Source organism: Paralichthys olivaceus, chromosome 13, assembly GCF_024713975.1.
Source record: "Paralichthys olivaceus isolate ysfri-2021 chromosome 13, ASM2471397v2, whole genome shotgun sequence".
NCBI classification, from domain to species: Eukaryota; Metazoa; Chordata; class Actinopteri; order Pleuronectiformes; family Paralichthyidae; genus Paralichthys; species Paralichthys olivaceus.
The window spans coordinates 23,994,727-24,013,154 of record NC_091105.1 but is presented as its reverse complement, the minus strand read 5'-3'; the positions used below and the strand labels follow the sequence as shown (position 1 = coordinate 24,013,154).

Here is an 18,428-nt window from a genome sequence, read left to right as displayed (position 1 = left end):
ATATGTCTAAAAAATCCACTGCTAGCTACTTCTTATCAGCCAGCAGACAAATTGAATTGACATCAGCTTGAGCAAATGTTTACTCAGGAGATGTAATGAAAATTGTTCTGAAAATGACTCCTGCAGTGCTGTCTCAGGTGGGCTAATATACGTTAACATTAATCAGTGTGGAAAATCAAGAATAAGCCCATGCTGAGATTGTTGCGCTCATCTTTTTTTTTGTTTCCTCTGCAATGCCAAACTTTAGAAGGGCTGGAATTTTGGTGGATGAGGTGTAAGAGCTCAAGATCAAATTAACCACATGGACAGTCTTTTATTTTCATAGTGTATTAGCTGTGACTAATGCAGCTCTGGCATGAGCTCTGTCCCACTAAAATAATAGTTATCTTGGCTAAAATAACCCGCCACTCTTTCTGGTTCAGTGTGTCGCACTCAAGTGAAATACCCCAATGATTCTCATCCAAATTTTTTTTCTTTTTGTTCCAACTCTAACTTGGAACAAAAAGCGGTATATTCCTACAAATTCCAGAGAAAGCTGATGGTAGACCTGCGTTTAATAACAATAATGGCAGAAACAACAGCCTTAGAGATGTTTGCGGCTGAAGATTGCAGGTTCATCTCAGGCCAGCTCTTAGAATATCGGTCGCAGGCTAGCAGGGCCATGATGGCAGCACAGAGCCCTGCTGGGACATGAAAGGCTATTCCGCAGTGCCATGCACAAAAGCAACAGCAGGGGACCAGATGGTGCAATGTTTGTCTGAAAAAGTCAGTACATTTTGGGCAACAGCTTCAAAAAGAAAGTGGATGATGACATTTAAACATTTGTATATTGAGAAAAGCCTGCGTGGGTGCAAGGAAAATGTGAACATGCATAAGAACAGAATGTGTGAGACTACATTCTGAGGCTGAACTCAAGTTGTTGTTCTCTACTTTGAAACTCTGCATCTCCTCCTCCTGATCCCCCTGTGCCTGGGTCAGACTGAATCACAGTCCCTGTGTTTACTCCCAGACTTCAGAACCCCACAGAGAGGCAGAAGGAGGGGAAGACAAATGAGAGGGACGGAAAAAAGAGCAGTTAGGACACCTGCTTATGATTCAGAGAACTGGACCACACTGCGGTAAGAAGGTGAGAATGAGTCACCTTCCTCTCTCCTTCTATCCCTTCATCACTTGGGCCCTCTACAGGTGGGAACCTGCGGGTGCTTTGTCAGGAATCTGTCACTTCTCAGCCACCCTCCCATCACTCTGACGCTCCCATTCTACTGTATGTAAAAATAATGCAGGCAGCAATTTGACTTAGAGTAATGGAAGGATGTTTGAATTCCCCCTCTGAGATGCTGGAACCAGTCGGGAAACCACAACTATTTAAATACAGGAAATCTTGATTTTATAAAATGTTAATATGATATGCTCTGGGGACGGGCAACCTCCCCCCACCCTCTTCATCTAGTCAGTGCACTCCGCTGAAGAGAGGGAGCAAAGGAAAGGAGGAGGGGGCGAGTAACAAAAGGACAAAAGGAGGGAGAGGAGGAGTAACAGAATGAGGGAAAGGAGAAAATGTGGAGAAGACCCACGTTTATAGTGTTCATCTTGTTTTTCTCCCTCCACCTGCTGGTTAACAGCCTTAAATTGGAAAAACATTATAAGCGACAGGACGGCTCAATACTAATACTCTCTTTCTTCCTAATTTTTTTCTTCCCCTATGCCTCTAAGTTTCCGTTTCTCAAAATCTATCAGCCTCCATCTCTGCATTGGCCACATGGTAATTTTAGAGGCCTGAGAAATTATGTCTGCCTTCTTTCTGTTTCCCGCTCTCTCTCTGGTTCTCTCTCTCTCTCTCTCTCTATACACAGTCTTGATGTAAAGTAAATGACATTGCTTTGGAACAGAAACTGAGCCATTACTCGTTTTTTTACTTTTATGACTGCATTTCCGTTCTCTGTAGTTGGACTGACTTCTTGGGAGAAATAAGAAAAAAAGAATTAACTGAGACTTTTGAAGTTTTGGAAGGAAATCATAATCATTGTCTCAGAGGCTGAAATCAATTAAATCTGGGATCACAATGACTTTGGCTGATGACCAAGAGGTCCGGTTAAAATAACCCCCACAAATCCAACCCATGCCTCACACACAGCTGGCTTAATGCTATGAGAGTGTTTGGACAAAAAAATGAGGTAAGTATAGGACTGTGTACATGGATCCAATGTCTCATAATTACTTTACAGTCACTTCTTTCAAGAAGTCCATGATACATGATCCTGTTTTTAGCAGTGTTGACTAAATGCTTAAGATAAGCTTTCAACAATGGATTCAAACCAGTTAACATATACACTTTTAGTGATGTTTTTCATTAATTTTATCAACGGTACCTTTGTGAAACATGTCCATTGCTATAACTGTCCAAGTGTCCTATTGAAGACGTATCTGCTGCCGTGTGTGGACAGAATGTTTATATGGATGTCACAGAAACACAAGCAGTAGAATTAGGAGGCTCACTGCTGCTGTACTCACACGTGGCTTGTACGGTGGTTACTGTGAGTGCATGGTGCATTTCTCTTCTCTCCTCTAGATGCTAACTAATGTTGCAGAACAGTTTGGACAATTCTCTTAGCTTTCCTCTTTTCACCACTTTCCCTCGTAGAAGTCCCATCACCTGATTCCTCTTAACAGACTTGTCAGAGGAGAAAGGACCATACCGGATGACAGGAGGAGTGGAATGGAAGATGTGGAAACCACATGTTCATCAACCACTGCTTCCACATCTCCTGCTGTGTAATATACTCTCATGCAGATAAGAACATGTCTGTAGGCATCTGTTTGGAGCAGCACGCAAACACGCACGCACAGGCGCATGCACGCACACACACACACACAAATTACCATCCCCTCACTCAATCTTTGTTCAACTCTTCCTTCCTGTCAATCTCCTCCCATTATAGAACCTCTCCCTCTATCTCAACTCTGTCTATCACTGCCTCCTCCTCTAGCCCTCCCTCAACCACACACATCAGTTCTATCTGTTCTCTGATGTAACTCAATATGCAGCCAATCAGCTCGACGCTTTGGCGATTTGCTCATTACAGACTTTACAGCTGTGGGGCCTTGCTGGGAAGTCAGACATCTGCATAACTGTCCAATATCTTCCCTCTCCTGGGTCGGCACACATAAACAGACTGAAGAAAACATCTGTTCTGTCAGTGAAATGATTGTGGGAGTCCAGGAAAGAATCTGAGAGATAAAGGGAGGATAAAGAAAGATGAGAAACGTCTGCTGCAGATGGAGGAAAGAAGCAGAAGGAAAAGCGAGAAAGGGGAGCTGGCCCTAAGGGTTAAAAATGTAATTAAAAGTCCTTAGAAATGGGCAGAGAATGTAATAACCCTTGCCATGGCCATTCATTTCAGAATAATAACATTAAGTTCTGATAAATACTGTACTTAATTAGGAATGAGTTGGGATATACTTTTTATAGTCAATATTTTATACTTATTTCTATTTTATTTCTTCTTTATTTTAAAACTGTTCTATCAATTATGAATATATATCTACTAGTTATTGCTACAGTGTCATATTAAATTTACATCTATTACATGTATTACATCAGTGTTACATTTGCATTTTTTGACATTTTACCAACCCAGTAGCTAATAAATTATCAGTTGCTTCTCATCTTCATTCTCAACTCACTGTACATTGAATTAAACTTAAAACCAAATCAACAATGGGCATTTAAATAATATATGACTAAATGTAACTAATACACAATTTAGCTCCATGGAAAAAAAACAAGAATATCGAGGAGGATGAACTTGATTTTGGGAACCGGCTTTCCTTCGAGGATAAAGAGCTGGAAAGAAAGGCAGTGGATGAGTGATAGGAGGAAAACTGGGATGTCCTCTCCCCCAGTGAGGCCCTGAAGACTCAGTAGCTGCTACAGCCTGCCAAAATATAACCTCATCTGGGGCTGGAGACACCTGGCTATTCACACCAGAGCATGCAAAATGACTTCCACAGCTGTCTGATCATGTATTACATGCTTGGAGGAACAGCAGGGGTCTCTGTCATTCAATAACACATAGTGTATGGGAGTTCTCATGACTCATGTCATGGGAATCATAATGGAACATAGCCCAGTTCCAAGACAGTTTATTTCTCTTTCATTGCAGGTGATGTTACACGTGGATTATCTTTTTTTTACGCCTATTTCACCGAGTCCTTGAGAGCAGAAGGCAGCAGGATACAGTACATCCTGATACAAGATGCTTTACTTCTAGCTCTGGTAAGGGTTGGTAATATAAATGGTAAATGGTTTGTATTTATATAGAGCTTTTCTAGTCTTGATGACCACTCAAAGTGCTTTACAGTACATTTTGCTATTCACCCATTCACACACATATTCATACAGTGCATCTATTAGCAGCATCTTGTCCAAGGACACTTGGGCGTGCAGATGGGAAGACTGGATATTGAGCTGTCGACCTTCTCAGCCACAGCCGCCCAGAAACTGAAAGTTTTTTGTCGTAATCAGGAGATACAGCATGTGGGTCCATTCATACCTGCAGGGCATCCCCCAGGTCAGCTGTGCTGATCTCAGGGTCCTCTGTGGTGTTGAAAGGTACAGGAGTTATCCTGACGAATGTGAGGACACGGGGCTCAGGGTATCTCCACAGCATCACCCCCGGGCTGTCCTCTGTTTCACTGTAGAACATCACCTCATGGGGTCCTGGTAATCTATGGGACGCTGCAAGGAATTATCAATAATGTCAGAATACTTTCACTTTAATCTGTCAATAATCTATAAACTGGGTTTCTACTGTGCTTTATTGGATGGTAGAAAAATAGAAAGCTGAAAGCTTATCAGAAATATAGACATGGAAAATATGAAAACGACATGGGGATGAAGCAAGATGAATTAAAGGAAAGAGGAGGAATAGATAAAGCACGATAAGAGTGGAACAGATAAAAGAAAGTGCCACTGAAAAGCAGAGGGTGAACTGGATGGAGTTCATATTTTGCTTACATCTAGTAGTATAAAACACATTTCCCTACAGAATTCCATCACAAAGAGCCTGTATAGAGGCTTTACTGGCCTCCTGGAATATTTTCAGATGCATGTGGAAAAAAGATAACATAAATCTGAAGCATTATTTTCGTATTATGAAATTCACCTTTTGTTGCAAAGGAACTATATTTGACTTGCATACATCTTTGGAGCGGTGATGCTTTATGGTCATTTCGATTAAGGAATCCAACCCCCCTAAAACAGTATCTCCTGAAAGAGCACTGTGGATGTTTCCACGCTCTCAGAATGTTTATATGCGTAAGAAGCTGTATATATACAAAGTTGCCAAGTAAACATTTTTGCTATTGACTAAATAACCATTGATTGAACCATGCCTTGCACCTGCAACAGCTGGATAACACTGGATCTAAACTTCTGAGTGGTGTTTGACTAAAGTCCGGGCTGCTGTTTGTGATTCAAGTCCTTTGGAAAAATGTTTATTTGAAAAAAACAGTCAAGCAGAGAACTGCTGCTATGTTTGGCCCCTGAGGATACAAGCTCTGAGACACTCTTTGTAGAAAACACATTTCTAGGGGCAGCAGAATCTGTCTGTGGCTGATTTTACCCTTTATGTGTAGCAGACAGCTGCCTACTTTCTTGACGATTTGTTTTCATTTGCGTTTGCTTAAAACTGGAGAAAGTGAAAGACAGAGAGAGTCCGTCCACCCTTCTTTCCATCCAGCTTTCATCCACTCCTCTGACTATCTATCCCTGTGTCAGGACTCTGAGGGGTCACTCACTGTTCTCTGTGCTCAGGGGCCTGTTCTCACTGACTGCTGACAACATGTTGCAGACAGATTGTCCCCTACGTTCTAGCTCACTACTGTACATTCTCCTGCTTCAGTCAGCATAGTAAATGCATCAAAGCCCACTGGAACGGTGCAACAAACAAAGACTCAACCACAGCTGACTGAGTGGACGGCTGGTCTACAGCCAAGGAGAAGTTTGATCCTCTGTGTACAATGTTCCTGCGTGTGTCTGCGTGTGTGCACGCAGGGGACAGCAGACACAGAGCACAAAGACGGGGAATAAACAGCACGCTGCTCAGAGTGGAACCAGGCAGACGTGTCTGATGAAACTTCTTTCCACAGATGACTTTGATCTCACTCTCATTTAAGTCTGTGTGTATCTTGAGTGACATCTCACTTTGTCACAAAGGCTCTTTTGAGTTTGTGAGGATTCAGGGACCAGTGCTCACCACTCTTCCATCCATTCTGTAAACCTTGTCATGAAACAACCGGGAATATGTCCTAGTATAATTTTACTGAGACAAATGTCTTTACAAAGTAATTTTGTCTTTTTGTAATTACTGATATGATAAAACAAGCATAACAAGCAATCGCTCGTTGGGAGCTTGGACTACTGCTGAAAATAGAAGCTCTTCTGTGAAATTAAAAGTTCAACAAGTGCATCAATTCAAACAGGATTCAAAGTAATAGTAGCAATGCTCTACTTAGATATGAACCTGGCAACAATACAGTCTGAGACACATGTCTCCTCTGCATGAGATCAACATGCACTATATAAACATTCACCTGACTCCTGGATGTAGTGAAAAAGCCCTGTACGCAAGTCATCTGAGCTGTGCTCTGTCCGGGGAGAGGGAGAGCCAGGGGAAGGAGGCGGCTGTGTGTGGCAGGGCTTGCCCTTGGAGCAGTAATCGGCTGAATCCTCTTTCCAAAGGTGAAGGTATGCCCGGAGGTGCTCCTCCACAAGATTCAGGCAATTCAGATGCTCTTGTCCCCAAAAGACCTGAGACAGAACAAAGGAGGGTAAGATGGATGGGATGCAACAACAAGTTAAAAGTGTGGGATGGGTAACGGGAGAAACAGGAAAACAGGGCAGTAAAGACAGGAATTGAAAAAGAGAGCAATGTATGGGAAGTAAAGAAAAACAGCAAAAAGCTTGACTGACACAGACTCATAGCTGATGCATAAATAAATGTTCTCTTTTAAAACAAGAAGAGAAGTGGTCAGGGTTACCCTCAAGATCAACCCTTCACATCCTTACTAATATTACCTAACATAACCTTACATCCTTCTTACTTACCCGTGGCATTCCCCTTCCCATGCGCCATCAAAGCGGGTCTGTCTGGGGTTTGGACTGAGGATGAGGAATATCTGAGTCAAAAACTCTTCACACATGGAGCTGCCTGCCTGCTTGCCTGCCACTCACTAGCTCACAAGGGTGGGTTATGACTAAACTCTAAAAACAGGAAAATTCGGGGATTTTTTTTCAAGGTTTTGGAAAGAAAGCATGAGAAGAAGGAATCGGAGGGAATTCCAGTGGTTTTGTACAGCGCTTGATTAAAATGCCAATATTTGCAAAGGGAAATGTATGATTACGTATTAAGTGTTGAGTCGCGAGTGATGTTTCGGTTAATAGGCATGCAATAAAAACATTAAGGGAAACATTCAAAATAGGGAAGGGGGTTACCCATGAAGAAGTAATGTGGAATAATACATTAGTAATAATGCGTTCAGTTAGTCACATTTCCAGAGTGGACATTATGTAACTTCACAGGAAAAAGGCACACATAAGATATATCCCCACCACACCCCCCAAAATAGCCTTATAATATTCCATTCCTTAACCAGCAGATGTGACTCGAGACTACAGTGGAATTACAGCATGCAATTCCTACTGTCATCACTTCAGCTGCAAAGAGGACAGAAGCCATGGCAGAACTGAAGAGGCTTCAGCAAATTTCATAAAGAGTGTTAAGAGTGTGATGACCTGTGTCTGTGGGTGTCAGCTACACTGTAAGGATTAATTTGGAAACCAGAAGCACTCACAGCTGAGGGGACATTTGAGTGGGCATTAGCATTGCTTCATGTAGGAGGCTGTTCTTTTAAACAGGGCCTCGCTCACTCAGGGTGAGTGTCCTTGAACAAGACATTCAATTCTAACCAGGTACAGAGGTGCTGATCTGACCCTGGCCTCTAAAACTGTAGCCGTGTGGGTTGATAAATTATATGCTGAATTGATTTAATGGCCAAACCTGCAGGAGGCTGCCCTTCAGGTCCAGCAGCAGTTTAGGGGGCCCGGGCTCAGGTCCAGGGCTGCCGCTGTGCCGACACCACCGAGCCTCCAGGGAGGTGCTGCAGGAGAAAGGCCCCAGCAGGAGATGGTGTCGGTCCTTTAGCCCTGTTCTCACCGACAAATCCTGCAGCTTCAGCAGCACAGAGGAAGACTGAACTGCATCTAGGAAGACAGAAGTAGTAGAAATGAATGACTAACAGAGCACAGAGTAAAACTACAGAGGGAAACACGAGGTAACTGATAAGTTAAAAAAATAAATTGTTAGTGATAACCTATGTACCAAATAATTTGTGGATAAAGTAACGGTGGTCCCTGCTTCATGACGATACCTTGGAAACTGAAGAAAGAGAGTATACAGAAATGCTTAAGATCAAAACTGAAATACTAATACCTCAATTTATATATATATAAATATACATAAAAAAGTGCCCATTTTACACTTGCCTGTTTAGGTTTCCTGTGGTAATGCTCCAGATTCTACTTCAGAAATATTCCTTGTCAGCTCTCTTCAAACTGTTTAACAATATACTGTTACTTTTTTATTGTTTTATTTTCTGTGCAGTTTTTTTTTTTTATATACAGTCTATGCTGCAGAGAAAACAACCCTATGTTTTCATGAAATGAAAATATATTTGCTTTGCTGTATGGTTTAGATACAACTTTGCATGATTCACTAAACTGAGGTCTCTTTAGCGTTGCTCGACAATCATCAAACCTTAGTTCACAACATTTCAAAATTAAAAGCTCTGTAATTCCCCTCATTATAAAGCATTACATTAACAAAACATTGTGCTTTAACTTTGAAGAAAAATTGGCAAACAGGAAGTGATTCTATGATGTTTGTTGCTGCGACAGAGCTTAGCACCTGCTGCACCTGTAACTGTCCATGTCTAAGTCTGTTAAAAAATGTATATATATCAAAATTGTCTGTTTATTAGAGAACATAGAAGAACATTCAACTGGGTCCAATGACTGACTGGTCAAACAGAAAAGGTGGCAGTGTCTTGAGCTGTAGATTTATTGGTGGGTCCAGAAAACATTTCTACTGCTGAGGAGAATTGACGCCTTTCCTGACAAACAGGCGAGGATGTGAAAAACAGAACACGATGGTCGTCTTTTGTGTCGTTAAACAATCCCAGATCATGCATAATCAAAATGAGTGAACTGTGCTGATAGCGTCCTAGGCAAGAAATGGATGAATTTAAGTCTGTTCAATACAGAGATGCTAGTGAAACCAATGACTCCTTCATACTAGCACAACTACAATTTGTTAAGTTGAAACAATTTACATTAACTATTTCATTTGTTGAAGTATACACAGAGCATCATTTTCCTCTTTTAAATTTGAATTTAAGTTTAACAATCCATTGATCCATCCTGCTCATTCTGTGAGGGGCTTGGGGGGAGCTGGAGCCATGAGTCTAACAATGGACAACATAAGTCAACATACATCCAGTGTGTCTGCTTGAGCAGGTCTGAATCTGACGAGATTCAAGTCAGAGCTTCTGTGATTTTGCTAAACTGAAAGCTTTAGCTAGAATAATGACAGTGAGAAATCCCTGATGCAATCCAGACAGTGGAGCCAAACACCCACTCATCCTGAAAGAACCAAGAGTAGCAGAAAAAAACAATTTAGTAAGGAAAGTTTAAAACATTTTCTGTCCTTTCCATTAAAATAGTGATGTGCCACTGTCATCACAGGCTGTTCTGAACTTGTCCTTGTGGTCCCAAAAATCACTGGACTGAAACCTCTTCCACCAGTCGTTGACATGGGAGGGTTGATCTGGTCAGTTAAATCTACAGCTACAGCAGCAGCAGCCCATTTGGAAACCTCAACCCTGAATGACTAATAGTGCCCTGAGAAGAGGCTCTTAAAACATGCCTTTTTAAAAATTCTCACTCAAGTCTGAAAAAGTAAAACAAAGCAGCTGCGCCCACATTTCAACCCCTCACTATAAGTTTTGGTGTTATGGTTCCTATAATTTGGGATTTTATTTTCAATAATTGAACAGTAGCACACATTATAGACAAATATAAAACATATGCTCACAGTTTAAAAAAAAAAAAAACTATGTGTAAAATTGAATATAAACACCCAGAGGGCACATTATGTGATATTAGTAAATGAATGGCAAATCTTTGTGACAGACTTTTTCTCTACATACAAGAGAACATGTTTTTATTTTACTACTGCTTTGTGATTTCTTTTAGATCGAGAACTGTGTACATCAGTCTTTTGAGAAAAGACTACGAGGCTTGAGGGAGTGATGGAAAGTCATACGAAGGGAAGATGTAACAAATGAGGAGACAGATACATAGACATAGAGGTGGGGAGAGACAGAACCAGAAGGTATGAGAGACAGAGAGCTCTATATGAGTAAGATAAGTGTAAAGGACTTTTTTCAAGCTTGGCAAACTAACTCCTTCTACAAAAGACAAATACACTATATGGGGAGGGGGGGGATATAAATTATTTTAGGGGAAATAGTATGTTGGTACGACTCATATCTCCCAGGAAAGACATTATTGGTACAAGTTGACAGTTTACCTGCTTCTCATTCTCTGGTGTTGCAGTGCAGGGAGAGCAATTACAAATTACTTACTGCACTGTGGACATTGGGTTTATTTTTAATGGCCAAGATTTATTTGACAGCCCGGGGGAACACCCAAACTGGCCTGTTAAAGGGAGAATCTCTAATTCAAACATGTGTGAAGGGAGACACAGGCTCATTTAGATTGCAGATGCAAGTGTAAGTACAGTACATACAGAAAAGTGCGTCCAAATGCCTGCATACATACACATTGCATTATTGCATTTAAATCCCAGTTGACCACAGCATCCTGGTAATACAGCCAGCAACAGCAGCTAGCACTCCCAAAAATCACCCAAATTGGGAGTGGTTTTAACAAGGGGAATCCCTTTCTTTCTTCATCCCTAACTCCATTCTTCCATCCAGGCTGAATAATAGTCACAGGCACATTTCTCAATCCTCTCTCCTTCTCTGCTTTTGCCACGAATTACCATATTACAGCTATGAAAGGTTGTCTCCAGAGATATATCTGCAGACAGCTCAGAGATATTACACCACTGAGCTGTGAAGTACCTCTATTAGCAGGAAGGAGAGGAAGGAATGTTAAGGAAAAAGCTGAACTGGAAAAGTATTGGAAGATGGGGCAGGCGGTATATGTACATAAATACATGGCCAAGAGTGTGTCGAGTAAGTTGCTTCTATTCCCTCAGCTTTGATGGGTGCCTTTCCCATTTGCAACTCTTAACTTTTCATTGATAGATAGGATCAAGATCAGGACTAAATGGTCCAATGTTTTTTTCTTTTAGATGCAACTTTTAGATCATCCTCCTGTTGGAGGAGCCATGATCTGAGGCTGAGTCAGAACTTCTCCATGTTTCCCAGTGGATGGTGTTCTTTTCATTGAAAGCCTAAGTTTTCCTTCTGTGAACAGTCACAGCAGTTACTAAAAAGCTCCCATTTGATTTAATCTGTCCAAAGGACATTCTCCCAGAAATATTGTGGCTTCCCCCACATGCAATCTGGCAAACTCCAGTTGGCCTCTGGTCATTTCTGTTTAAGAAGTGGGGTCCTTATTCAATGGGTGACATATGGAGAAACTGGTCACTGCTGTACATTTACCTTGGAGGTCATCTATCTGTTTTGAAGTATTTCTTCCTTCCTCTGTTCTTTTTCCACCTTTCAAAGTATCCTGTTAAATCTGGAATCAATTTTCCTCTTGAGACCACGTCCAACAAGGTTGGCTATGGCCCAGTGGACCTTTAACTTCTCGATAGTATCAGCAACTGTTGTCACGGGAACATCAAACTGCTTGGAGATGATCTTATAGCCTACTTTGACTGTGCTTGGCAATTGTTTTCTTATTTATCACTTCCAACAAACCAATTGTTTTCTTACTTATCACTTCCAACAAATCAATTGTTTTCTTTCCCTGGTCCATGTTCAGTGTGGTGCACACATTGATACCAGACTTCACAAAAATAGGCCAAATGACTGATAACAATACTAAATACCCTAATTATTTTGCTTAAGAATAGTCTGCTTGTATAAGAAAATCCACATATTTATCACCACTTCTGAGGGGAATGACAAAGAGCTTTTAATTTCACTTTTCAGTGTTGTTCTGATGTTTCACTGAGGTGCAAAGTAACAACACTCTTTATAGTACCATATAGTATAATATAAAGTAAATAGTATATCTAGAGGTGATTTGTAAAAAATCACCAACCAGAAAATATGGGAAAAGTAAATGCTCCAGGAAAAGAAAACAAGTGGGAGATAGCGTGAGAGAAGATAAAGTGTGTGAGATTGAGATAGTTCTTCTGGCATTAATTAAATCCCTAAAAACTCATGTCTGTTACTCAAAAGAAGTTTTTTCCATGAAAAAAAAATCCAATTATGGCTTTAAAATGTCTTGGTACAGCCACACGCCTGCAGTTCTGACTCTGCTTAACACAGATATCTGCTTGTTTTCTGCTGCTGCTGTTCACTGCACACTTAGGCAGACATGTTTGAACCGAAAATCAAGATAGAAGAGGTCAACCATAGACAACTTGTTTTGCTCATGATATGTAAATTTTGTACATAAACTGTTTTCTGTGATGTCCATGACATAGACTACAAGTTCAATGAGATAAAAGCTCAACACACACTAATATAGCAGGAGCTTGCTCCTTCTGTGGGTGACTTGAGATAGAATCAGGGAATTCAGTTACAATAATGAGAAACTTAATTCAGAACATACTTTGATTAAAAGCAGATCGCAATTACTGACTTCCACCTGCATATCTCATGCCGTCCAAATAAACGGTGCACAAAAGCACACCCATTGCAGGCTAATGTACAACCTATGACACCCGAGGAACAAAGTGGGTGGTGGAAAAAGGGTGGATGGAAATCTTCCTGAAGTGAAATACATCTCTGGCAAACACTCGGGTAAGATTAGATAGGATCTAAGACTGATTTACCGTGTCGGTTTCTCCCTGGCAGCCGTTATCTGACCACTGCCTGGTTGATTTATACCCCGGGACAAACTGGTATCAATTAGACGAAACCTAAAGGAGTCATTACCTAACTAGCAGAGGCCCCCAAAGACTGTTTGGGATGGTAAGAGTAATAGAAGTAATATACTGTCACTCACCACAGAAATACACTATTCACTCACCACAAGACCACTATAGGACACTAGAGGAAACTGGTTTCGGAGCAGGGGACGCTGTCAGCCAAAATGGCACAGTGCGGGGAGATGTGTGTCATCCAAGCTGTTACAAATACAGTAACTGATGAGTGTTGATGAGTTACATATGTGTTCAATGACAGCTGCAATGCGTAAGCAAATTACATATGGTAGATATGTGTTCATTTTTCAATATTCAACACTACATATCATTTGTTTATAGGAGAACATTAATGTCAATAATAGACAGAGCTTAATCTTACAATTTGAACGTTCGGTTTATGTCGTTCTTTTTCTTGACTTAGGCTTGATGGTTCCTGACAAATCATCGGGTTTTAGGTATTTGGTTTGGGCCATCTCGTCTCATACATCTTCAGGCTTGGTTTGGTTTTGGTTATTTTCACATGAAATATCGGCAGCTTGGCACAGTGGTGTGTGTGTGTCATATGTTACACGTAGGGCATGCAGTGCCCAACAGGGAAAGAAAAAGAAACAGCGTGTCTGACCTAATATTATGCGTTACATTAGCCTGGAAATCTAATGGTCAGTAAAAGAAGAAATAAAGATTAATGTTGCTGAGGAGAAGTTTCAGTGTGAGGAGACCATGTGACCTTAAACAACCTCTGATTCTGCTTTCACATTGTTTTGTTCTGCAGTAGGACAATTAATCTCAGTCCTGAGTTTACTTGTGTAGTCAAGTTTTGTGCTTGTGGTCTACAGTGCCTTACTCTGTGTAGGTAAGTTTTATGGTCATTCCCACATAAGCTGCAGTATATTTTTTTGAGAAACTAGAGAGAGCATGCATTCCATCAGCTGCCAGTGTATTAAGTACGAACATCAATGCAGTCCACATCCTGAAATAAATGTACCCTTCATGAAGATATACTGAAAGAAATGTAGGTATTCCTCAGTTTTTGTGTCGCGTTGGGAGCAACTATTTTGAATCACTTTTGACCAACTAAGCAACTATGTAATGGTAAATCAAGGTCATATTTGTCTGATTGATTACTGATCAAAATAATCATTAGCGACAGCCCTAATAAATTATTCTTTCAAACTTCTTCAGCTTAAATGTCCCCACCAGGATGAGTCTGTGTCATGTCTTCTCTATTTCTACTATTAATACAGTGAAAACAATTTATTAGATGGGTTTAGTTGCCAAATCACAGCAGGGTGCATTTCCAAAGATACATTTTTTTTAAGTTTGGCTTCACACAGCTCTGTTTCTCCCCGACTATCAGAACAGAAGAAAATATGATAAATGGAAAAGAGTGGCTTTCTTTCAGCAGAGTAAACAAACCGACATGACCAGGGCCAGGGAAACAAAATAAAACTTGGAAAAAAAGAGGAGACATAAATAAATAGTAGGTAGTTTTCACTTCATTCAAAGAACATATGTTTTCCTTTGCAAGTGTGCTGGAGTAAATCACCATGAAAAAGCAAGGGTTCCACAGAGGCAAAGGACCGAGGGGAAAGCTTTAGGTGTGTGTGTGTGTGTGTGTGTGTGTGTGTGTGTGTGTGTGTGAGTGTGTGTTATTGTATGCATATGAAAAAGTGCACATTAGTAACAGAGTTACTGGTGTGTGTGTGTGCGCGCAGGGACATGCTCATAGGAAATCGGGGGCACTCTATGGGCAGTCTGACGGAGAGCTGAGAGATTAGGGAGGGTCTTGTTTCATGGACCTTAAGACATCTGTTCTCTCTCTCTTGCCCACCTCCCAACCTTTCTTTCATTGAACTATAAATGCCCCCCTACCTTGGGGAGGGGTGAGCTGTGGACGGAGGGAGGAATGTGGGGCTTCCACTTGCTTTTCATTAACACAGGATCTGGTAACACACCTCACTGTCAACCTAATCCCCTCTCTCTCCATCTTGTCCCCTGGCAGAGGGGAGCTGCCATGACCAGGTACAGAGCCCCAGATGTTCCACGGATGAGGAGTGGGGGTGGTGGGATGACAGAGTCTTCACCCCACTGCAGCTATGAATGTACGTTAATGAAGACAGGGTGGGGCGGGGTGAGTGCAAAGACATCTACTGAAGAGACCCCTGTTAGTGCTCACACAGAGTAATCTGCCAGTCTTCTGTTTTCCCCCTCTGCCCATTTCTCCTTCATTTCTCGGCCTCTCTGCCTTTTTCCAATCAACCGCTTCCCTTATCTGTCCTTTTTCAACTCATAAATGTATTATCTTTCTTAGGCTTTTTCTGTGTTTCTCTCCACATTTTTATCTGTACATCCCCTTAATTTCATCCCTCCCTCTTCTTCTGCATCTCCATTGCCTCCCTGCTTCCCCTCTTTCGTAACTATTTTCCCTTCCTTCTCCTGCTTCCTCTTACAAACTGGCATCATCCTGAGGTCTGCTCAGGATGTGGTCTATCAATCTCAGTCTGCCACTGAGAAGCAGCAGTGCAACAAAAGCAGCAACAGTAGTGGTACATACTGTTGCAGCAGTAATACTACATTCTCCTGTCTTACATCTCTCATGTACAGCTTCTCCCAGGGGGGCCATTCACGCTGACTTATTGTGGCAGCTCAAATGCTCAAACTTACAGAATGGGAATCCTACCCTTTATCATCCTAGAATTCCGAGGTATCCGTTTCTGAGGTATGGAGCGAGCTGGAGAGGCCGCCCTGTGGTGAGTGATGGAGGTGGTGCAACTACGGCTAAGAGTCAGCAGATACATCTATTGTCACCAGTCATCAGTCTGCGTAATTTGAGACAGTTTGTCTCCTTGCGAAGTCAACAAATCTGGAAACACTATGTGAAGAAGCCCTCTGGGAAAATAACCACGTGTCTTGTGACAGAGATCTATAAGACTGCTTAAGTTATCAAGAGGGAAAAAACAACTGGGTGAGACAAACATGTTATTCAGCAGGATAACTTAAGACATTTACTTTCAATACCTTTTTCCTTTACAAAAAAGATCCTCTAGGTAAACTTTGAAGCTCTCTGCTGGACACATATACAGGTGTTATTCCACATTAAGTTTGACCATGCGCCAAGTGTTAAAATATCAGGGTCTATAATGATCTATGAGATATATGGACTCAAATATGATATAAGAGGAGCTGAATGAAGCTTTTACTGGACATGATGACAATATTAGTTTTATGAGGTTATTATAATGTCTTTCTCAGAACATACATACACAGTCTTATGTTTTCTGAGCCATAATGACGAGTTCAGAGCTAAACTGAGGAGAAATGATGTAGTGGTCTTGATTCCACCATTGTTATTTGCCTTTTTCGAGGAGCTGGAAAGGTGGAGAAAATAATATCGGTTAAAAGGCAAGTCACTGCACACTAATGCATCAAAGAACCACCACAGATGAACAAGTCTGATGTAAAGTGTATGTGAAGGAAAAGCTCTCACTATGAATAGTAGAGTGAATTCTAATGGAAAGTGAGTGGAAGGGGACTTGCTTTCATTTCTTTTTCCATTGCATTGCACACACAGTTTCAAAACTGTGAAATATGGATAAAAGCTGAAAAGCTAGTGAAAAGCAGGGCAGGGCAGGAGGGCTGAGTATGTATCACCGTGCAGTTATGCAGATTTGCGTAAACAGTGCAAATTGTTTGAGGTTTTAATTAACATTTTTGACAATCATTTTATCTGAAGTAACCCTATATGACAACATCTGCTAAACAGATGCTAGTGCTTAGAGAGCCCAGTTCCAACTCTGTCCTTGTCCCTTCGCACCCCCAACACACGGAATGTGTTGCTCAGCAGCACTGAGGTAAAGAAAACATCTACCTGCTAAATTAGGAGTCAACTGATTCCTTGTCATGTACTGAATGCAGCACATCAGCCCCTGGCTCTCTTTTATCCTTGTGTTTCTATCAAATGTCCAATTTTGAGGATGTGCCAAAGAATAACAAAATCTGAAAAACAAACCAAAAATCCCTGATCATCTGTTACAGCACGCTGACTCACACCCAGTGGCGCAGAGACATTGGAACCTTTTTAATTTATGTTACTATTAGCATATCTGATTGTCATGATGGAAACACTGTGATGCCTCCCGGATTAGAGTCAGTGTTGATGAAGGCAGGGTTTGGTCCTAACATGAAAACAAACATCTCACTCACACTCAAACATTAGTGCATGAAAATATCTAAACCTAATACACACCAAATCCACGCAATCAAATAAACACACAGTCTCACAGCAACGCATGATCCAAGACTAACACAAACATCTCACTTTACAGTTTACTGGCAAACCTTAGTCTTGGCAGATGAATACTTTGCTTAAAAACAGCAATACTGCAAATAATGCTGTTATTTAGTCACAAACTTTCACAGTATGAGTGAAGGACAATGTCAAATTATCCAAAAAGGCTGAGAAGTCTCTTCTTCAACAAACAAGCGTGGTAAGTGGAAAGTATGACTAAGTCCTGCACAATGAGATACTGATCAATAAACATTCAAAAACTACGACCATGTACAGTAGATCCATATGCTCAGGCTACAACCTGCTATTTGATTAAACACATTCCTGAGGGAACATGTTACAACACACATTTTAATCATAGATATGTAACAAATGTAAGAGTTGGATGAACTGGGTACAGCACTTTAGAGTTTATCCACATCAAATATTTGTTTGGTTGCATAACATAATGAAAAGAAACAGAACAATTTGTTCTTCACTACAATTTTATTGGATATTTGGAGCTTTGTATAACTGTACTTTACTTTCAAAGGGCCTGGCCTAGTTCCTGTTGGCACACATGGTGAGCTAGGGTACGAGACAAAACGACACACCACAAAAGAAAGTGTGCACATTTGGTGTTGTGTACTACAGAGTCTATGTGGTTTCTTTAAAATATGATAAAATCTGCCAAATAGGGTGAAGTCATCGCAGTTGTTTCCAATGCAGCTCCACCTGTTTCAAGAATTTCCCTGAAACAAGTGGCAATATCTTGAAGTAAAGCAGAATACGATGAATTACATCACTGGTTTGATGTTTTTTGCTTTTCACATTAGAAAAAGTAAGGGAGTCCAGATCCTTGTTACTTTGAAGTGATACAACATGGGTCATTTACTGAGCTCTGACGCACGAGTAGGGAGTTGGTGAAAAGAACAAATGAAATGTTTTAGCAATCATCAGAGGCTATGCAA

General features: G+C 41.0%; 1 protein-coding gene across 6 annotated transcripts in view; it reads right to left on the bottom strand.

Moving 5' to 3' along the window:
• Positions 1-18,428, bottom strand: part of LOC109632016 (intermembrane lipid transfer protein VPS13B) — a 313,199-nt gene that overhangs the window by 58,733 nt on the left and 236,038 nt on the right. For 4 of the 6 annotated variants that reach the window (XM_069537175.1, XM_069537173.1, XM_069537176.1 and 1 more), the window contains exons 39-41: positions 8,061-8,263; positions 6,595-6,811; positions 4,554-4,738 (exon numbers count right to left, since the gene is read on the bottom strand). In XM_069537175.1, the coding sequence (XP_069393276.1) occupies positions 4,554-4,738; positions 6,595-6,811; positions 8,061-8,263 (605 nt within the window). Of the gene's footprint in view, positions 1-4,553; positions 4,739-6,594; positions 6,812-8,060; positions 8,264-18,033; positions 18,229-18,428 lie in introns of those variants that run through there. The other 2 variants (XM_069537177.1, XM_069537178.1) reach the window with 2 other exon arrangements.